At 48.9% G+C, this 23,435-nt stretch overlaps 1 protein-coding gene across 3 annotated transcripts; it reads right to left on the reverse strand.

Annotated features, from left to right (window-relative positions):
- Positions 1–362: 362 nt before the first annotated feature.
- MRPL2 (mitochondrial ribosomal protein L2) lies at positions 363–23,385 on the reverse strand. Of its 3 annotated transcripts, none has more exons than XM_088450715.1 (8): positions 23,240–23,385; positions 20,121–20,222; positions 18,338–18,476; positions 14,835–14,976; positions 1,697–1,812; positions 1,505–1,615; positions 1,330–1,403; positions 363–1,048 (listed from the first exon to the last, which is right to left on the reverse strand). In XM_088450715.1, the coding sequence occupies exons 2-8, from the start codon at positions 20,199–20,201 to the stop codon at positions 830–832; spliced, it is 882 nt and encodes a 293-aa protein (XP_088306841.1). In that variant the 5' UTR covers positions 20,202–20,222; positions 23,240–23,385; the 3' UTR covers positions 363–829. The 3 variants fall into 3 exon arrangements, with proteins under 3 accessions (XP_088306841.1, XP_088306840.1, XP_088306842.1); XM_088450714.1 differs by lacking the exon at positions 23,240–23,385 and adding an exon at positions 23,046–23,135; XM_088450716.1 differs by lacking the exon at positions 23,240–23,385 and adding an exon at positions 22,983–23,028.
- Between the last annotated feature and the right edge of the window lie 50 nt (positions 23,386–23,435).

Below are 23,435 nucleotides of genomic sequence, written 5' to 3' on the forward strand. Positions count from 1 at the left end.
CTGTTGGTCTCCGGGCTGCCACCGCTCCCCCCCCCCCCCACCTCCCAACATTTGTTTCATGTAGATGGATAACCCAAGATCTACAGCTTCAGATAGAGTGTGACCTCCCCTGTAATGTGCCATGGATGCTCTATGTTCTGGATATGTGGTGATACAGGGCTGGTTTCATATTGAAAATTCATAATAAGTTTAAATAAAACCCCAACAGATCCCATGTCAGACCACATGATCCAATCACAGAAAGGTATACCCCCACTATATAGTGCAGTGTATGTATGTATGTATATATATGTATATATATTCATTTTAATAAGGGCATATAGTGATTTCCTGTTCGTGCACAGAGATGAACAATATTCCAATTAGCATATAAATATTTTTCTTTATTGCATTGCTGAAGGGATGTAGCCAGATACAACCAGGGAAGATGTACTATGCGTTGTAAAGTGATAAACTACCAACCTATCAGCTCCTAACTGACTTTTCAAACACAGCCTGTAAAGTAACTATTAGGAGCTGATCGGTTGGTACTTTATCTCCATGCACTTTATCACTTTTCAAGGTAGTATGTCTCTCCGCCACGAGTGTCCCAGCAGCCCAGTGTTTTTCCATTTGGTTGGTTCTGGGATCCATTCATTATACAAAATAAAAGATTTCTATTGTTTTGATCCTCGATAAGAGATGCAGATCTTGCTGGTCAATTTAATGACCGATCCTGTGCTATAGAAGGACCCATCATCTTGGGACCTCTCAGTGTTGAGCATGGAGAGGAGTTTGGTTAATTCTGCATTTAGTCCAGACCCCGGAAGATGTCAGCGAAGGAAGCGGTTTAAGCTCGCGGCGCCGGGCGGGCGCTCGGTAACGTTACAAAACTCTTTAAGGCAGGCAAGGGTTTGATCTTGCGTCCAGCCCAGCCGCCCTTCCTCTTCCATAATCCACTGCATGGACGGATTCCCAGCCAGCGGTTGCGCCCGGCTTTTCCAATCACTCGCTTGTTGTGGTCTACATTGGACACGCGCCCCACGGTGGCCACACAGGTTTCTAACACCTGTAGAAATAAGATAGGCAAAACCTGTGCTTAGTGCCACAGGGGAGTGACAAAGTATCTAGAATAAATTATGGGGGAGATGTATCAAACCTTTTAAAGAGTGGAGAAGTGGACCAGCGGAGGAGTTTCCCATAGCAACCAATCAGCTTCTAGCTAGCATTTATCAAGTGCATGCTACAAAATGATACATAGAAGCTGATTGGTTGCTATACACAATTTCTCCACTTGTCCACTCTTTTAGTCGATTTGATACATCTCCCCCCAGATTACATTACGGTCACCTGAACTTGTCTCTTGGATGGAAGCTGCACAATTGCCGTCCCATTCACCTTCCTCAGTAACACCCCACAGGTACCTGTGAGAACAGAGAACACAATAAGCTCACCCGACATTGCCGCAGGTGCGTGTGCGTCCGCACCCACCGGTGTGGCCCCACGCAGAGTCCCTCTAACTCACCAGCAGCTCTGATGTACCGCGCTCCCTTCCCAGGAATCACTTCCAGGCAATTGATGAGGGTGCCCACCGGCAGAGCTCCGAGAGGGTGGGCGTCTCCTTCCTGAGCATACACTAAAGTAACAGCAAGCACAACCTTAAAATTGAGCAACATGGCGACAGCAGCAGCACACCCAACGTTATCCCCCATCATACCAGCCATGCGGCCGATGTGCCCAGACGACGTGATCAAATCACCAGCCTTCATGTTCTCAGTGGCGATGATCCAGCGTTTCCGCTTCCCGCCGGCTACCAGCGCGATGTCTGCCGACCTGAAGAGAGAATAATAAATATAAATAAATCCTGTGTCAGTTCCACCGTGTTTATACAACAGCCAACTTCATAGAACGTCGAACCTTATGAATGTGGCAGGTATAACGGACACGCACTGCGAGCGCCAGCAGTTGGCATGGCTGCACACCAATGTATGTAATGGATTTATTAATATTGGGTTTTTACTGATTCAATAGTCTGTTCTCTTCTTCCTATATGTATCTGTATGTTGTAACTCCTATGCTTCATGCTAAATCGCCCTCTTCTGTATTTTGCATACTGGACAGTGTTGTGGAATGTATGGAGCATCATAAATAAGTGAAGATGTTGATACTTCTTTATAGCTAGGTCTTCAGTGTGTGACTGCTGAGATGGTGCCGGACGCTGACAGTAAAGGGCAGCTGGAGCTACAGGACTGACAGCTGTATCTACGGTTTGGATAAAATGCTGCCAGATAAAGGAGATGATCGTGTAGAAATTGGGGAGAGAGGTTGTTGCAGAGAGGTGGAAACTTGTTTAAAAAAAAAAAAATGAATAGAAATGAATGTTTAACTCAGTTATACAGATGTGTGTTTTCAGATTACGTGGGGGATATACCTGTGGTTAGAATAGACGTTAAAATCCATTTATGCGGCTAGCCCTTATAGTTAGAGCAGAATACCTCGATGCACTGATAAACAAGCTGGGCCGATTGGGAAACATATCTAGGAAAATGCTTCATACACTAATATACCAGTAACTAAAGGAAAACAAGATTGAGGGGGAGATGTACCGAGTCTTGGAGAGTGATAAATTGGAGAGCGATAAAGTACCAACCAATCAGCTCCTAACTGTCATGTTACAGACTGCACACCCTAATAGTAATGAAAGGTGCTATCATGCTGAGATTTTAAAGTAACATACACAAAAAACAAACGCACTATGCGATCATTATTGTTCACATTTAAATTTATTAAATATAATTTCAGAGGTAGTTAGCATATCAATGGCCAATGATACGGGCCTGCCCACCAGCGTCAAGGTCACCTCATTGAGCAGGTCCCTAACACTCTGGGGTTCACATCTGGGACGCAGGGCACCCCAAAAGACAGCTCAGCCAAAGACCTCCCCAGGGAATCACACGAAAAAACGGGTGATAGTGAAGTGTTAAAGTATCAGGTGTGTAAAAGTAGCTAATAAGTGTTAAAATAATAATAAAGGTAAAATATATGTGTGAAAAAAATATGAGATATGGTAAGAACTTACCCTTGTTATCTCTATTTCTACGAAGTCCATAGGGTTCCACAGGATACCTTGGGGTATAGGTGTGACGTCAGTCGCCGGGCAACATAGAGTTAAGCTTTTCAGCCTCCCAGGATGCACTAGGGTCCCCCTCCTATACCCCGCCCCCGAGCCAAGGCACCTCAGTTAGTTATCAAGCCATAGGCCGGAGGAGGAGAAGGAAGAGAGAGAAAAAAGATCTGGACACATACAAGAATCACATTCTCACCAGAGGGAGACGGAAAACCGGTGACCAGAGCAAAGCCCATCTGCAGCACAGGTGCGACAGGGCGGGAGTCCTGTGGAACCCTATGGACTTCGTAGAAATAGAGATAACAAGGGTAAGTTCTTACCATATCTCATATTTTCTACTTCAGGGTCCATAGGGTATCCACAGGATACCTTGGGGATGTCCCAAAGCAGTATCCTTTAAGGGTGGGGACGCTCCTGTGCAGAAAGGAGAATCCGCCGCCCGAAGGAAGCATCCTGAGAGACGAAGGTGTCAAACCTGTAATACCTCACGAAGGTATGGACAGAAGACCACGTAGCAGCCTTGCAGATCTGGACTGCAGAGGCACCACGTCGAGCTGCCCACGAAGGACCAACAGACCTAGTGGAATGAGCCTTCACAGAAGGAGGAACCGGCAGGCCTTCATGAAGATAAGCTTCAGAAATAGCCATACGGATCCAGGCTGCCAAAGTTTGCTTTGAAGCCGGCCAACCCTTTTTACGGAAGCCATAGAGGACAAACAAAGCGTCCGACTTCCTAAACGAAGAAGTGCGGTCAACATAAGTCCTTAAGGCCCGCACAACATCCAAAGAGGCCTCACCCACGGAAAGACCCGGTGAGTTAAAGGCCGGAACAACGATTTCCTCGTTAACATGAAACTGGGAAACAACTTTGGGAAGAAACTCGGGCCGAGTGCGGAGCACTGCCCTGTTCCCATGAAAAACCAAGAAAGAGCCCCTACAAGAAAGAGCCCCTAAATCAGAAACACGTCTGGCCGAAGCAATAGCCAGAAGGAAAACAGTCTTAGCGGTTAGCCATTTAAGATCCACTGAGCTCAGTGGTTCAAACGGCGGTCCTTGGAGAGCCCTCAGGACCACAGCCAAATCCCAAGGCGCCACAGGTGGAACAAAGGGCGGCTGAATGCGGAGAACACCCTGCATAAAGGTACGCACATCCGGGATTGTAGCAATCCTACGGTGAAACCAGACAGATAGGGCCGAAACCTGTACCTTCAAAAGAAGCAAGGCGAAGCCCATGATCTAGTCCCACTTGCATGAAGGCGAGAATCCGAGACAGACGAAACTCCCGCGGTGCATAACCTCTCGGCCGACACCACTGGAAGAACATATGCCACACGCGATGGTATATCCTCGCGGAAGACGGTTTCCGAGCTCGCAACATGGTACGCACCACAGAGCTGGAAAACCCCCGGGACCTCAGCATGGCCGTCTCAACAGCCACGCCGTCAAAGACAGCAGAGTCAGGTCCGGGTGAAGACAAGGACCCTGAGACAGAAGGTCCGGTCGTAGTGGCAACCGCAGGAGGACTGTCCACGGACAGACCCTGAAGGTCTGAGAACCAGTACCGTCTGGGCCACGCGGGAGCTATCAACAGGAGCGTCCCTCCTTCCTGTTTGAATTTCCGGATTACCCGTGGAAGAAGGGAGACCGGAGGGAACATGTATGGGAACCGGAACGTCCACCGGACGGACAGAGCATCCACCAGAGACGCCCCTTCGTCTCTTGTGCGAGACCCGTACACAGGCAACTTGTTGTTGTGCCGGGACGCCATGAGGTCGATCTCTGGAAGACCCCACCTGTCCACCAGCAGTTGAAACACGTCCGGGTGCAGGGACCATTCCGACGGATGAACGTCCTGGCGACTTAGAAAGTCCGCCTCCCAATTTAGCACTCCCGGGATAAAGACCGCTGAAATGGCCGGAAGATTGCGCTCTGCCCAAACCAGGATCCGAGAGACCTCTACGAGAGCCGCCCGACTTCGGGTTCCTCCTTGCATGTTTATGTAGGCCACGGTGGTAGCGTTGTCCGACTGGACCTGTACCGGACGACCCTGGAGAACCCGATGTGCCTGCTGGAGAGCATTGAAGACCGCACGGAGTTCCAAGATATTGATTGGAAGCTCCGCTTCTGTCGGCGTCCACCTGCCCTGGAACAAGTGTGGACCCGAAACTGCTCCCCAGCCCCGAAGACTGGCGTCCGTTGTCAACAGGACCCAATTTGGAACCCAGAACGGATGTCCCTTGTTGAGGTGAGTCGTCTGTAACCACCAAGCAAGGGACAGGCGAACCTCCGGGGTGAGCACAATCGTCTGGGACTTCAGAGACTGAGGCAGCCCGTTCCACTTGGACAGGATCAGGTGCTGCAGAGGTCTGGAGTGAAACTGGGCGAATTCCACCATGTCGAACACCGACACCATGGAGCCCAGTAACCTCATCGCAGAGTGTAGGGACACCCGGCGGCTGTGCAGACAACTGCGCACCCTTGACTGTAAAGCAGAGATCTTGTCCTCCGTCACGAAGATCCTCTGCTGTCCCGAGTCCAATAAGGCTCCCAGATGCAGAATCCTCAGAGACGGGATTAGAGTGGACATCTGCCAGTTGATTAGCCAGCCGTGCCGTTGCAGCAGTGCAATGGTCAGGTCCAAGTGGCGTAACAGGAGCTCCGGAGATCCTGCCACCAATAACAGGTCATCCAAGTACGGCAACATGCGGACTCCCTGCTGCCGCAGAGAAGCCGCCATGACCGCCATCACCTTGGTGAAAACCAGTGGTGCTGTCGCCAGGCCAAAAGGTAACGCCCGAAACTGGAAGTGGTCGCTGCGGATTGCAAACCTGAGGAACTGTTGATGGCGCAAAAGAATAGGGACATGCAGGTAAGCGTCCTGTATGTCCAATGACACCATGTAGTCCCCAGGTTCCAGCGCCAGAATGATGGACCGTAGGGTCTCCATCCGAAACCTCGGAACCCGCAAAGACTTGTTGAGTGCTTTGAGGTTGAGAATCGGACGATACGACCCATTGGGTTTCTGTACCAAAAAAAGATTTGAATAGAAACCCTGGCCCCTCTGGGAGAATGGAACAGGCACTATAACTCCAGCCTGGAGCATAGTGTGCAATACCTTCCGCAGCTCCATAGCCTTGTTCCGGTCTGATGGTAGACCCGTGGTGAAGAATCGCGCCGGGGTCTGTGCCGGAAGGAGAGGACGTACCCGTGAGAGACCACCTCGAGAACCCAAGTGTCTGTCGTAGTGGCCGACCAACACTGGGCGAACTGCAGCAGGCGGCCTCCCACCCTGGGATCCCCCAAAGGGAGGCCCGGACCGTCAGGCCGCAGGCTTGTCATCTGGCTTGGGGGCCGGACGTCTGGTACTCCATGCCTGCTTCCGGGGCTTGGCCGATTTCTTAGGGCCAGCCTGTCGAGGAAACGACTGTGGTTTGGGCCTGCCCTGGGCTCTAGATGACCGAAAGGATGATGGTCCAGAACCAGAAGGAGCAGCGGCCGACGGGACACAAGCCGATTTGGCTGCCGCCAGCGTGGCCACAATCTTATCCAGATCCGGACCGAAGAGAACTTCTCCGGTAAACGGCAACGCCTCCAGACCGTTTTTGGAATCTGCGTCTGCCTTCCAGGATCGCAGCCACAAGGTGCGACGAGCAGCCACCGCTGCTGAAGAAATTCTAGACACCAGAGTACTAATGTCTAGGGCCGCCTCGTTGATATAAGTGGCCGAATCACGGAGATTGCCAATCAACTCCGCCTGTTCGGCCGGACAGTCGGAATCAAAAGAAGCTTCTAATGAATCCGCCCAGCGCTCCATCGCTCTGGCAACCCAGCAAATGGCCATAGCCGGCCGTGCTGCCCCCCCCGCAAGGGAATAAGCGGACTTCAGGCAGATCTCCACCTTGTGGTCCGTAGCATCCTTAAGGGAGGACATGGATGGCATCGGCAATGTGGCACTACGGACAAGACGGGTTACGTGAGAATCGACCTGTGGAGGGGATTCCCACTTTGCAAAATAATTATCCGCGAACGGATAAGCCACCGCCAGGCGTCTCTGCGGCTGGTATCTTTTGCCAGGCTGTTTCCACGCCTCCTCTAAATGGTCCACTAACTGACCCGAAAGAGGAAAGACTGTGGCATCGCCCTTCACATCTTTGAAAAAGGCATACTTAGATTTAGCCGCTGGGGGAACTTCGTCCTCAATCACCAAGGCTGTGCGGACCGCCCGAATAAGTCCAGGAATATATACCTTGGACTTTGCATCAGCGTCCTTACTGTGGAGAGGTTCCTGATCGTAAGGATCCAGAATCTCCCCATCATCAGACGTCCCCTCGTCATCCTCATAAGGAGCCGACAGAGACGCCACCGGCCGTTTATGCGGCCGCATCACAGACTCCCCTTGCATCACATCCGGCAAGTGCTGTACAGAACTCGTCAGGGAGTTAACCCACGCTGGCTCCTGAGAAACCGGGAACGGGGAAATAGGGAGACTGTGGGGTACCACCAATTGTCGTGGGAAACCCTGCATGGGTGACGACACCACTGACTGCTGGGACAAACCCTTCGGTGTAAACGTGGGGTGCGGAGCTAACTGGCCCACTAAGGCTGTAAGCGCCTGAGCGAAACAAGCCCAGGGCGGCTCCTGTACTGGTGCTGTAACCGTAAGCGGTCGCGCCATGGACAAACACTGCCGGCAAAGGCCCTCCGCGCTACCCTCCCCCTCCGCTAACGGTACTTTACATGTAGTACACTGTAGCCGGAGAGGAAAATCACTTTCAGACATGATGGCACCAGGTATGTGACCCCTCTCACCAATTAAATAGTTAAAAGGCGAGAGACCACCCTGCAGCACCGCACCGCAAGGGCTTAGCAGAAAGAACAGGGACAGAATAAAGCTCACAGTTTAGAAGAAAAGTTACAGGCAGCAGCGCTAGCACAGTCACATACAATGCAAAGAAAATCAATTCCTGCACTAACCGCGCTGATCACTCAACTACACAGACACAGGGCCTGGTAGGACACAGCGCTGCATACACAGACCTGACCACAGCGGAGGAGAGGTATGCGGGGGGACCCAGACCACGATGCTTCCGTCCAGCGCTTCCAGCAGCGTTCACCATGCGTCCAGAAGAAGATGGCCGCCGAGGAGCAGAGAGGAGGCTGGCCTGGGGGAGGAGCGCTGCCACAGGACCAGTCGGCAGCGTGCAGAGAGGGCTGTGTGCAGCGGGGGAGGCGCCGGCTGTGGGACAGGGAAGGCGCGCTCCCCTGGCATGCATTTAACCCCTGGGACGCCGCAGCGCTACCGCTCTGCTGCGGTCCGCTGTCCCAGGGGGTAGTGGAAGCGCAGGTTGGTCGCCTGGCTCTACGCTGCAGCCAGTCCCCAGGGAGCCCTCTGCCTGGGGACTCAGGACCATGTGATCAGCGGGGACCCACCGCGGGTCCCTGCTGCTTACCTTTGTCCCCCTTAAATCCGGCCATGGTCCGGAACATCTGGGGTCACCGCTAGCTGTGACCCCAGATGCTCACCAGCATCCCCGGATCGGTACCGGCGTTCTGGTACCAGCGGGGGTGTAGGGAAGACAGCATGGACGTCAGGACTGACTGTCCATGCTGTACATCCAGATGTGCAGCCACAGCTGCATAGGAGAAAGCTTCAGGGGCTCTTCTAGCCCCCACTCCGACAGGTGCACCCGACTCCGGCCGGGCACCAAACTAAACTAAGGTGCCTTGGCTCGGGGGCGGGGTATAGGAGGGGGACCCTAGTGCATCCTGGGAGGCTGAAAAGCTTAACTCTATGGTGCCCGGCGACTGACGTCACACCTATACCCCAAGGTATCCTGTGGATACCCTATGGACCCTGAAGTAGAAATTCATGAATAATAAACCAACATAAAGGTGATATACAAAGTGTCTATGTGTATTAAGTGATGATGCCCTGAAGAGGTCCAGCCAGAACACCTCGGGGGGCCCCACGCCCAAACGCTCACCCCAAATAAACTGACACTAACAATATAAATTGGACTTACTTTAGATTAGGTATGCTGCCTGGTGCAGTCAAATGGTAGATCCCTGCTTAAAAACATGTCTGCCTTTGAAAAATGGCAGTTAGGAGCCGATTGGTTGGTACTTTATCCCTCTCCACGGCTTAGTACATCTCCCCATGAATCTTTACACAGTATAAAGATCAAAAAGTAAAACAAAATCAAACAACTCAGAGATAAAGGTATGAATAAAGGATGCACATAATAGAGATAGAACAACAAATAATATGAACAAACAAATCTCGAAAAGTTTTAAAACAAATTCGCTTATATAACAATATTTTTTATAAAAGAACAACTAATAAATAATAAGAAAAATCTAGACAAGGGAAGATGGGCTGGGGGGAGGGGGGGGGTTGTACTCCCCTAGCAGAACCCCTTTTGAAAAGTTTGTGCTGGCATCAGGATGGCCGGCTGGCCTGTGCGTCATTCACCATTTAGGTGGGTAGTAATGTCCGTGGCCTATGCGGCTGTGTCATTCAACACAGCAATATTAGTCCTATATCAAACTTAGAGGACCAATGCTGTTATAGTGAATAATGTGGTGCAGAATAGGCCACAACAATAACTATTTTTGTCCCTAGCAGGCTCCCATATGCAGGATCCTGCCACAAGGAGCCCGGACCCTGGGCCTGATTCAGAGGCGCTCGCTCTGAATCAGGTTTTTTTAGTTGCGGCCTCCTGGCCGCTCGCATAGCTGTGGGTGACCACCCACAGATATTGCGAGCGGCCAGGATGATGGTCGCGATGGTCAAGACCATCGCAACCATCGGGCTTGCGACGAGACCCATGTGGTAGGGTCTCGTGGCCACAAGCCCCAGAGAGTTTCTGGCTCTAATAGAGCCGGAAAGCTCTCCCACTGACATCACTGGTGATGTCAGTGGGGCCACCCACAAGCGGCAGGCGTTGGCTTGGGAACGCCTTCATTTGCGAAGCCACCCCCACGGCCACGCCAACAAAACGGGGCGAGCTGTCGATCAACATCGACAGAAGCCCCTTTTGTAGTGAGCCACGGAGCGAGTGCTTTTTGCGCTCGCTCCGGGACTCGCGCGTGCGCACTGGGCCACAATCGAACCAGTTGCGAGCGCTATGCGCTTGCGAGCAGGTCTGAATCAGGCCCCCTGTCCCCACTGCACTGTTGAAGAAAGAAGACAACACAAGAGAGAAGTATTCAAAAAAAATACCTGATGGCGAATCTACGTCCGTTGCATGAGGCGCAGCAGCTATGGGTATCTGGACGCAATCGGAGGCCCGTAGCTGCCGCAAACCTGCTATAGAGGTAGCTTCGCCAATGCCCGTCATCTATTAAAATCACATAGCAAGCGCTGCAAAGCTAAAACAGATTTCTACCTCAGGGTCCTTAGGGATCCACAGGGATACCTTGGGTATAGGGCTTGGCTCCAGCCATGGGCACCACAGAGTTAAAAGATTTCTCCCAGGATGCACCGGGCCCCCTCCTATACCCCGCCCCCAGGCCAAGGCACCTCAGTTTCAGTAGGTGCCCGGCCGGGAAGCTGGGTCATCGCAGAGGGGGGCTGTGTTACAGCCCCTGAAGATCTTCAAGAGCGGTAGCATAGTACTGTCCAGTGGACGTCCATGCTACCGCTCCGTCACCCCCGCCGGCGCCGACCACCGGAAGCGATCCGGGGAGCTCGGCGGGCTCTTGGGGGTTCCAGCTAGCGGAACCCCCGGGGGCCTTGGACTGTGGCCAGATGTACGGGGGGCCACTTAAGGTAAGCAGCGGGCGTCTGCGGTAGGCGCCCGCTGAATCACAGTCCGGCGTCTCCAGGGCTGGGGGCTCCCTGGGGACGGCAGTATAGTGGAACCAGGCGGATGCCTGCGCTCTCCACTAGACCACCAGGGATACGGGGCTGGAGCGTTGCGGAACACGCTCCAGCATCCCGGGGGGTTAATGGCCTGCCAGGGGAGGACGCCTTCCCTGTAGCGCACAGGAGGCTCCTCCCCCATCACTGCTGTCGGCGCCTTACAGTAAGGTTATGGCGGGCTGAGGCAGTGATCCTCCCCAGGCCCGCCTCTCTTCATTCTCCGGCGGCCATCTTATGTGCAGACGCTGTGGTGCAGGGTGCGGAGCCTGGGTGCCCCTTACATACCTCTCCTCCAGTAAAGGTCAGCGTATGTAGCGCTATCACTGCCAGGCTGTAGGTCTGTGTATGTGATAGTGCACTTAGTGCAGGATTTCTGCATTGTATGTGACTTTATGCTAGCGCTGTGTGCCTGATCTTTCTCCTGTCAGCCATTTTAGCTATCCCTATTTCTTTCTCCTGACCAGCCCTCTCAGTGCCAGTACTGTCAGGGTGGGAATTTACCTCACAGTTTATGATTTATTTCTGTGAGAGGAGTGTCACATACCACTATGTCCAGTGAGGACTCTGTTAGAGGAGCACCTCTCCTAATTTCCTGCTCCAGATGTAAAGCAGGTGTGGGGGAGGGGGCGGTACTCCAGGATGGGTTATGTGCTACATGTTTGGCCATCCCTAGTACCTCTGCTGTACCCAGCACCTCTCAGGAACCACCTTGGGCTTGTTTTGCACAAGCCCTGACTGTTCTTGTAAATAGGCTTGCAGCCCCTCCTATGTTTCCACAATTGGGGTTCGCACAGCAGGCGGTAGTCCCGCCTCCTATCCTGGGAGTTCCGGGACCGATAGTAATGCAGTGCCCCCCGCAACAGGTCCTGAATCAGGCTGACCCAGGTTTGTCTGATTCTGGGGTGCGGGGCTCTCAGCAGGATCAATCTAGACCTGCTAAAAGACAGTTATTGTCATATCCATTACTAAGGAGCTCATTCAGACCTGCTCGCTAAGATGCAAACGCTCGCTGCTGCCGATGGTATGCATTGTGCGCATGCATCGCAGTGCGCATACCTTAGCGAAAGTTCTCAATGCTTTCGCTCGCTGCGCATAGACAGCCCAGCAGAGTGAGTGATAGGGGAAGACGTCTGTAGGTGGTAACGGGCTGGCCATTAAAAACAGGGGAGTGGAGGTGCAAACGCAGGCGTGCCTGAGCATCTCAGCGGCGTTTTAGAGGTGTGCATAATTAAAAGACAGCGTCATAGTACACGTCACCTAGCTTGTTTTTACACTGAAGTGCCCGCCGTGCTTGCGGCAGGGTATGGTCAACCTCAAACGATGCGATCGCATCCGATGTGTACCGATGGTTGCATACACTTCCTGGACATGACGTGCGCAAGTGGGCATCTTAAAACAGGCTGGTGGGTGTCTGCATACACTATGTGATCGTTGTCTAAGAAATACTGGGCGTGCTAATGCATTGCTGTGCGATTGCACTGCCTACGCAATTTGCATACACATCGTGCGAGCGGCTCTGAATCGGCTCCTAAGTGCACTGGCCTGTTACAGTATGGCTGTTACTGCAATGAAAGGGGATCGCTGACAGTGAGGTGGAAATAATTCTCACAAGCAAACTTGTTTCTGTGCGAAATTAATCACACGGTCCAGAAGACTTATGTTGGTGAGAGAGAAGAGGTTTCCATCTACTACTGAACTTGGTTGCTCCTGTTTGTGCTGGATAGGTTTAGGATCAGAGGTTAAAATGGAGCGCTCTAAAAGGGATCAGCTTTCTGCCCTGCATTCTTCCATCAGAGGGTAGCAACTTATTTCAGTGGTTCAGGATATTCTGCAACGTGTCAGACTGTGGCCGCCTTTCAGTCCTCCACTAGGGGATACAGGGCCTGATTCAGACCCGCTCGCGAGCGCTATGCGCTTGCAAGCGGGTCGATGGTAGCCCAGTACGCATGACGGAGTCGGCTCCGTCGTACGCATGCGCGAAATCCGGATAGAGACGGGCAAACAGTCGTTCTGGGTCTCGTACCAAAGGGGGCGTGCTGTCGAGTGACAGCACGCCCCCTTTGGTGGGCGGGCCGGGGGCGTGGCTGCCCAGATGGAGGCGTTCTCTGCGGCTTGCGGCAACGAGACCCTACCACAAGGGTCTCGTTGCAAACCCAATGGTCTTGACCATCGCGACCATCTTCCTGGCCGCTCGCTATAGCTGTGGGTGGTCACCCACAGCTATGCCGCTAGGCCGCTCTAAAAAAACAGAAGGCAGCCATGATTCAGAGTGAGCACTCTGTCAGAGCGTCCGGCTCTGAATCAGGCCCACAGTCAGTATCCCAGTGGCTGCAATGCTGGTTCTGATACTGCCGGCGCTTCAATACCGCCGCCTCTCACAATACCGGCACCGGCATCCTGACTGCCAGGGTAGCTGTGGGGGTGGTGGTGCGCGGAGGGATAAGTTTAGGGTGCGCGGAGGGAGAGGTTAGGTTCAGGCACTGTGGGGGGGGGGGGGGGGGTGTAGGGTTAGGCACCGTGGAGGGATGGTTATCATACCGAACAACAAGTGTCGGTATGCTAGCCCTGTCAGGATTCTGACTGTCGGCATCCCATACCCAACCCTACTACCATGGGACGGGTTTTTAGTAGGGGTGAGCGGATTCGGTTCTACTCGGTTCCGTTCGGATTTAAAAGCCGAATCTTATTGGGTATCAGCTGTCACGAGTTTTGGATAGCCAATAAGATTCGTTTTTTAAATCCGAACGGAACCGAGTAGAACCGAATCCGCTCACCCCTAGTTTTTAGTGCTAAAGGCATCACAGCAATCGTCATTATTTGCTTCTTTTTATGAAGATAAAGTATTTGTACACATGAAACCCTCTTTCCACCCTAAATTGGTTTCCAGATTCCATCTTAATGAAGATTTTGTTATACCAGCACTACACCAGGATCTGCCTACGGAGGAAGAGGAACCTCATCCACACAGATAACTCCTAGATGGATCATGGCTGGGATTAGTCATGCTTATATGCTTATATTTCGCTAAGTAGCCTGTTCCTTAAAAATGTTCAATCTCTTTCTACCAGGTCGGTGAGCACCTCCCATGTGCTCTTCTGTCCGCGGTGCTTATACTGAGCAATGGTGTCGGGCAGCCACGAGGTCTTCATTCTGCGGCTAATGACGTCAAGGGGTATATTTACTAAAGCGCAAGTTTACAGAAGTGGAGATGTTGCCCACAGCAACCAATCAGATTCTACTTATTTATCTAGCACCTTCAAGAAGATAATAGCTAGAATCTGATTGGTTGCTATGGGCAACATCTCCACTTCTAAAAACCTGCACTTTAGTAAATTTACCCCCAACTGTGCACACTCCCATTGGAGCAGTTGTGGGAATCCTCTGCCCCCATAAATCAATATAGAAAGGAGGATTTTTAAACGTTAACATTTAAATCCTTTTCTATGAATCCACCTTTTTTTATGCTCTACTGTTTTTAGTTTACCAATGTTATTTAATTTCATGGCGATGGTTTTCTCTCTTTTCATTTATTACCTGGTGCCAAGTGTCCAGCAGGACGGTTGTATGGAAAAGGGAGGAGTTAACACTTTTCAAAAATGTCAAGATGTCCTGAAGGAGGCGCTATATCTCCAAGGATCCAGCATCCCCCAATGGATTCAGAGAAAAGGATTTCGCTTAAGTATAAAAATCTTGTTATCACATTATAGCCAATATCACAAACACACACACAGACAGACCTAGGTGGAAACACTAAAAACACTAAAAAATAAATACCATTATATAAAGATGGTATTAGATGGCAGGACCAATGAGAGTGCACTTATATTTTAAGAACTTACTTATAGTAAATGCCTGGAGTATTACCTGCAGGGGTCATAGCGCACCAGATCCACCAACTCCTGGAACGGCAAGTTTTCCCGGCCGGGTTCATAGTTCAGTCTCTGGTAGTCAATCATCCGATGCAGCTGTTTGTGCCCACCCCCAATCCCTCGCACACGGATGCGACCTGCACATCACACAGAGGATAGAAGAATCATTACCGTTAATCTCGCTTCCTTGAAATACTCCATGGCAACCATAATGCATGGGTTAACGTCATAGTCATCCGAGTAGAGAAAGAAACACTCGGGGACAGTAGATCATGTGACTCCTCCTTCCCTCTGGTGTCTCAGAGACCCTTCCCAAGCTGTCCTACAAATGATAAAACAGGCAACATGGTCGGGAATGGCCGGCTGCCATGATGTATGCCAAGGACATTAACATAATGGGAATAATTTGTCAAAAAAAAAAAAAAAAAGGGTTAGTTAAGTACAATCAACAGCAAATGTAAAAAAAACAAACGGCAATGAAATAATTTTTATTGAATAACAGTTTGAATCGGCAGAAGACGTCACATCCATGTGACAATGTCTGGTACAGGTATGAAGGGACGAGCACCCTGCTGCTTTGCATGAATCGCCAGCTGAAAGCCGAGCTTTGAATGGCCCGGGGGTCGCCACAGCCCGTTACATCATTACATTCGTCATCACGTGGCGCATGTCCCCCTAATAAACCTGCATGACAGTCATCATCCATCTCGCACGAGTATATTTTCATGGAGCAAGTCTACAACTTGATCAGTCTTCCTAAATCACTTTATTCTGTAGAGATAAACTAAAATTGCCGTCTGGGAGGTAAATGTGATCGTCTGTGACTTGCAGGCATCGGAGAGATCCCAATGCGTCTGCCTGATGTTTTAAAGGGGCAGTCATTTAAGAGACAAAATCAACCTCGTTTTGACTTTCAAATGATTGCCCCTTTAAGACATCAGGCAGACACGCCGAGATCTCGCAGATGGCTGCAAGTCACAGGCAATTAGATTTATCCCTGGATGTCTCTCCTGCCCGGTTGTTTCTCAGTTTTCCGCACAGTCTCTGGATATTTGGCTGTTCTGCTCACGGAACCCATCTATGTTATACCCTGTCCCTATCTGCTGCTCTTTTCATTTCCAGCTGTTTCTCTCCTGATAATGTATTCCCTCCACCCTGCTCTCCTTACTTTCTGCTAGTTTCCATCTCTCACTGTGCTGCCACTGATATCTGCCCGATCTCTCTTTCTCCTCACAAGGATCCGCTCCGCACACTAACTGTCCCTCTGTCTGGTCTCCAGTTCCCTTCTGGCACACCACAATCTCCTGCTCCTAGACCGGCCTGCCCGAGCTGGGTTCTGCCCCCAATAGCCCTGTGGATTTTGCCGTATTCGGCTCTCTGCACCATGGGCTGAAGTTCATTTTGAACCCAGAGAGCAGCGGTACCAGCGCAGGGGCTACAAAAGGGGATAAGGGGTCACATTATATACCATCCACGGGTGTCGATTTTTTTCCCGTCAGCCAATTAAGGACTACACTCATACCTTATGACTGACAAGACGTAGAAAAGGAAGTTATTTATCTCTCCGACTCAGCCAATCAGATGGGTCAGGAAGTGATGGGACAGCCAGTCAAATAGGTGGAACTAACAATCCAACTTTTTAAAGCAGAGTAACAAGAATAGTGTTTATATAATGTGGCCACACTTCTCATTTGTCATCTATATATTCATTAATGACTTGTGGTAGAGCGCAATACTCTACTCCTTTCCTGTTTTGTGACCAAACCCTTATTATAGCTTCCCTGCCTATCCAACTCATGCCAGGTAACTGCAACATGAAGACGGTAGGGTCAGCCTTTGGTGTGAACAACACAGACCCACAGTCCATTCCTGGCTTGTGTTAGCGGTTAGGACCTCGTGGTTATGTAACGTTGTGAGGAACGTTTTCTTGGAAACACTTAAGGCCCCAACTCAGCTTTGTTTAGATACCACAGCCTACCTGAACATTACTGCTGACCATGTGCATCCCCTTTATGGATACAGACTAGCCATCATCTAATGGGTTCTTCCAGCAGGAAAACACGCCATGTCACACATAGCACACGTCATCTCAGTCTGGTTCCACAGACATGACAATGAGTTTAAATGTACTCAAATAGCCCCCCAGAGTCACCTGACTTCAGTACAACAGCGCACCTTTGGTATGTGGTTGAACGGGAGACAAACCTGCAACAACTGCATGAGGCCATCATGTAACAGATGTTCCAGCACCCTGCGGAATCCATGCTACAGAGAATTCAGGCTATTCTGGGGGCAAAGGGGGGCCCTACCCAGTATTAGCAAGGTGTACCTAGCAAAGTTGGGAGTAAAGCAAAAAAGAGCAAGTAACTTTGCACCTGGACAAACCATTTTGCACTGTTGTTAGTGCATGTAGGGTAAATACTGGCTGATTTTGCATGTAGCCCACAGATACTGGACAGCTTTATTTTTATACTGCAATTAGATGTCACTTTGGACGCGCCCCCTCCCAAACCAATCTCTCTGTACAGGTTACATCTGCCCCACCTGCAGTGCAGCATGGTTTTACCAAAGTACATGCTCATTACATGATTTGTTTTGCCGTAGTCACAACTGAGAATCAGGCCGCCATCTTACTCCATTGTGATCCGATAAATGCTGCAGAAGGTCTCCTCGCCTCACCTTGATAAATTTTGAAGCCTGAACGACATTGGCCCCAAGCCAACATAGCCAACAAACGTAAGGGGTGATAATACCATAATGTGGGCGAAGGTTCTCCTATTGTTTACAGGCGACGTTTCAATTGTTTTATAGGGTGGCTTAACTAAAGGGCGCCTGATGGAGCAATTCAATTGTTTTATAGGGCGCCTAAACTAAAGGCGGGTATCCACTAGGAGATTTTGACAGACGATTGCACGATAACGACGTTATCATGCAATCGCACGCAAATCGGGAATGTAAATGACAAAAACGACTGCTGGTCGTTTTTGCCATCTTCTCATCGCCCGTACATGGTGGTCAAAATGATGATCCCGTCAGTTTCAGCATGTACGGAGATGATGGATGTGCCTGGACTGAATGTTCAATGTAGGCACATCACTAGACATACAAACGACAGCACAATTGCAATGTCGGAATCGTGCTCTCGTTTGTATGTCTGTAAGTGTATACGCGGCTTAAAGGGCGCCTGATGGAGCATTTCAACTGTTCTATAGGGCGCCTGACAGAGCAATTCAATTGTTGTTCCATTTGGACGCCCGTGCCGCGGTTAGACATTCCTCCTTGCAGCCTCCTGAGCTGGAAAGTAGAAATGCGCGATAAGTCGGCTGTTTGGGCGCCCAAAGCAGGACTTTAGATGGGGTAAGCTGCTATACGCGGAGAAACCCAGTGCTTTTGGGCAGGCGCACGGACGTCCAAACGGAGCAACAATCGAATTGCTTCACCGGGCGCCCAAAAAAGAATTCAATCGCCCCCATAGAAAAGAGAAAGGTCACATCTTACCTGTGTGATCTCGCCCCCCAGTCTTCCGCTTCCCAATGGGATTTATTGTGTACTTGGTGGGTCGTTTCGATATCTGAACATCCCTGAGATAGGTAGTAGTGAGGAAACCTCTAGAGGGCAGCCGCGAGAGAGGTCCTGCCTGCAGGAGAGCAACAAAAATGTCTGTAGTTGGCATATCATGTAATACACGAACCCATGTAGCTGTTCTGTCAGTGACAGTGTGTGTAGCACAAAGACACATTTATTTTCATATCTGCAGTAATATTTCTTCTGCAGAAGTAAAATTACATATCTATCGGAATTACACCTAGTAATCACATGGATGACATTTATGTAGAGTATAGTAATGATGTGACAGAATTATCTGTACAGGGCAGGAGTATAGTAATGATGTGACAGAATTATCTGTACAGGGTAGGAGTATAGTAATGATGTGACAGAATTATCTGTACAGGGTAGGAGTATAGTAATGATGTGACAGAATTATCTGTACAGGGTAGGAGCATAGTAATGATGTGACAGAATTATCTGTACAGGGTAGGAGTATAGTAATGATGTGACAGAATTATCTGTACAGGGTAGGAGTATAGTAATGATGTGACAGAATTATCTGTACAGGGTAGGAGTATAATAATGATGTGACAGAATTATCTGTACAGGACAGGAGCATAGTAATGATGTGACAGAGTTATCTGTACAGGGCAGGAGCATAGTAATGATGTGACAGAATTATCTGTACAGGGCAGGAGTATAGTAATGATGTGACAGAATTATCCGTACAGGGCAGGAGCATAGTAATGATGTGACAGAATTATCTGTACAGGGCAGGAGTACAGTAATGATGTGACATAATTATCTGTACAGTACAGGAGTACAGTAATGATGTGACATAATTATCTGTACAGTACAGGAGTACAGTAATGATGTGACAGAAGTATCTGTACAGTACAGGAGTACAGTAATGATGTGACAGAATTATCTGTACAGGACAGGAGCATAGTAATGATGTGACAGAATTATCTGTACAGGACAGGAGTATAGTAATGATGTGACAGAATTATCTGTACAGGACAGGAGTATAGTAATGATGTGACAGAATTATCTGTACAGGGTAGGAGTATAGTAATGATGTGACAGAATTATCTGTACAGGGCAGGAGTACAGTAATGATGTGACAGAATTATATGTACAGGGCAGGAGTATAGTAACGATGTGACAGAATTATCTGTACAGGGCAGGAGTACAGTAATGATGTGACAGAATTATCTGTACAGGGCAGGAGTACAGTAATGATGTGACAGAATTATATGTACAGGACGGGAGTATAGTAATGATGTGACAGAATTATCTGTACAGGGCAGGAGTATAGTAATGATGTGACAGAATTATCTGTACAGGGCAGGAGTACAGTAATGATGTGACAGAATTATCTGTACAGGGCGGGAGTATAGTAATGATGTGACAGAAATATCTGTACAGGGCGGGAGTATAGTAATGATGTGACAGAATTATCTTCTACAGGGTAGGAGTATAGTAATGATGTGACAGAATTATCTGTACAGGGCAGGAGTATAGTAATGATGTGACAGAATTATCTGTACAGGGCGGGAGTATAGTAATGATGTGACAGAATTATCTGTACAGGACAGGAGTATAGTAATGATGTGACAGAATTATCTTCTACAGGGCAGGAGTATAGTAATGATGTGACAGAATTATATGTATAGAGCAATATAATCATGTAATTATCTTTATATAGAACGTTAGCAGTGGGGTCTCTGACCTGATGGAGGAAAGTTGAAGCTGGTCTTGCACAGGCCACAGTTAAACATTGGAATGCTCGGGACAGACTGCAGATTGCCATTACTTGTATGTGAATACCAGTCTGAAAGAGAGAGAATTAAAAATTACAGGGTAATCTGAGAACTACAGTAGCCCCTGGACCCACACTGTGATAACACAGGGCCTGAGTGATGGCTACTGCTAAAACGCTGAACTGTCTGGTGGGAACTGACTACTAGGATCTTAGGACATATGTTTGGATAGTCCCATCAATAGGCAGCTTTTATGACCATGTTTACAATGGATTACAGGATATCTATTAGCGCTTCTAAGAACAACCACATAAAATGTCTATCCTTCATCTAATGAGGCAGAAGTGGAATAAGAGACGTGTGCACAATGCAAAATAATAATTATGGCAACCCCCCACCCCACAACTGTATTGATTCCTCTACTACACAGGTTCTCAAACCCGGTCCTCAGGACCCCCCCCCCCCCCCCACACACACACACACAGTGCATGTTTTGCAGGTCTCCACACAATCACAAGTGTATTAATTAGCTTCACCTGTGGATCTTTCAAAATGTGTTAGTGAGTAATGAGTACACCTGTGCACGTGCTGGGTGACCTGGAAAAAGTGACCTGTGTGGGGTCCTGAGGACCGAGTTTGAGAACCACTGCTATACTACATACTCTCCAGAACTAGGGATGGCCATCGACCACTGATAGTTAGCAATCATCGATGGCTAACTATCGATGGTTTTGCCATTGATGGCAGAGAGACAATGGCTCTCTGCCATCAATGAACAAATAGAAACTGAATTTTTTCCGTTTCCACGGGAGGTAACTTAGCCTCGCCCTCTGCGGCCACTAAGCCCCGTCCCATTTTTTATTAATCCGTGGCCTGCCATGTCCCCAGAAGAGGTGGCCATGGAGGAGTACAAGCCATTGATTGTTCACCATCGATGGGTTTTGTGCCATCGATGGTAATCATTGATGGACACCACACCAATGGCCATCCCTAACCAGAACCCTGTAATTCAATGCCATCTATTCCCTAGGATTAGATCCATATTATCCTTCTGTAGGCTCCTATCATCCCACTGCCACAGTTTCCCTCACCTTAGAACACCATTATTCCTCTTCCACATATTCCCTGGAATAAGATCCCTATTATCCCACTGCCAGCCATTCACTGGTATTAGATGCACAATATCCCACTAGCATTCATGTCCCACATTAGCTCCTTTCTGACCCACTAGAACCCATTCCTCAGAATTTCACTGCTAGTAAAAGTGAAAGGGATATAATATCGGATGACATTACCAACACAATGGAGACTCAGCAGTAGTGGGTAAAATGATGTAAATAGATATTATGGAAGGATAGAAAAAAGAAATCACTACTGGGCAGCCGTAGACTGTACTGTATTATAGATACTGATGGTTAGAGATTCTCTCCAATAAGCAGATGTAAATTTTAGTTGATTTTAGTAAAGTATATTACATTAAAGGGGGTAACAGATATTTACCATTCAGTAGTGATAGATTATAGAACATTTAATTGTATTAGAGTGGCATAAACAATTTTGCCACTCAGCAGATGTATATTATTATATTAAAGGGGGGTACAAATCCTCAGCACTCAGAAGCTGTAATTATATTGTTATATATTATATTATAGGGAAACAAACATCCTAGTCACTCAGAAGCTGTAAACTATATTGTGTATTACAGCGGGGGACACAACTGTCACCACTCAGCACTGGTAGATTATATTAAAGTATATTAGATTATATAATAACAGTGTAGTATAGGGAGATATATTACAATATATTTGATTATTTTATAGTATGGGATGGGGGGGCAGGACATCATCTGTCAGCAGCTTTGTTGAATATATTGCAGTATATAAAATTATAGTATAGGGGGACATAGATCACAAATCAGCAGCTGTATATTATATTACTGTATAGCAGGGATGGGGAAACTCAGGCCATGGGGCTGTATAAGGCCCGGGGAATCATTTGGTCTGGCCCTCAGAGCTGTTTTCTGCTATCCTCATCTGGCTAGCAGGGTGCCTAGAATGACACCCTGCAGCCAGAATCTATGCAGCAGTGCCGCCAAGAGCGTCCTTAGAACCCTTTTGACGGTACACTGCTGCCCTTACACCTCCCCGGAGCATCCTCAGGATGCTCTGGGTATTGTTGTAAATAATCAATGGCGATAGTGGCCCTGCCCCGTGTGACGTCACACTGAGCGACCGCGGCCTGCACCGGGCCCGCAAATGATGTTATATATATATCAAAATGGATCTCGACAGAAAAAAGGTTCCCCACCCCTGCTATATAGTATAGAGGGACCTACAGACATCCTCACCAGTCAGCAGCTATATATTATAGTATATTAAAGTATAGGGGGTCCCAAAGAAAGTAGCTATATATTAGAGTTTATTATTAGAGTATAGAGGGACCCACATACATCCTCACTAGTCAGTAGCTAGATATTATAGTATATTATTAGATTATAGAGGGACCTACAGACATCCTCACCAGTCAGTAGCTAGATATTATAGTATATTATTAGAGTATAGGGGGTCCTACAGACATCCTCACCAGTCAGTAGCTAGATATTATAGTATATTATTAGAGTATAGGGGGTCCTACAGACATCCTCACCAGTCAGTAGCTAGATATTATAGTATATTATTAGAGTATAGGGGGTCCTACAGACATCCTCACCAGTCAGTAGCTAGATATTATAGTATATTATTAGAGTATAGAGGGACCTACAGACATCCTCACCAGTCAGTAGCTAGATATTATAGTATATTATTAGAGTATAAGGGGACAGACATCCTCACCAGTCAGTAGCTATTATAGTATATTATTAGAGTATAGGGGGGCCCACTGACAGACAGCCTCACCAGTCAGCAGCAGGTCACGTCGCACGGCATTGACGCCACCACCCGTTGCCAGTTCTGTGATGTGAACTCTAGAGGTAAAAATGTTTCTACCCTAGGAATCCTCTAGTGTCTGTCTGTGACTTGTTGGTCAGTATAGAAGATGAGACTCCAACAAAATGGATCCTGTAATGAGGCCATTACTCTGTGAGACTTACCTGTCACTAGCAGACGGCGGCTGTGAGGCGCTTAGCAGTGCTTTCTATAGGAGACTATTAGAGCCACTCGTGGCTATTTATTGTGTCTCCGGAAACAAAGTCCGCTCTCCGGTGTACACAGCCGCCCTGGTCATACACCGGCTGAGCATTGCGGGACACTGGGCTCCGCCAGCATGGAGGAGCCGGTGGTGAGACC

Source organism: Taudactylus pleione, unplaced genomic scaffold (assembly GCF_031769625.1).
Source record: "Taudactylus pleione unplaced genomic scaffold, aTauple2 ptg000522l, whole genome shotgun sequence".
NCBI lineage: Eukaryota > Metazoa > Chordata > Amphibia > Anura > Myobatrachidae > Taudactylus > Taudactylus pleione.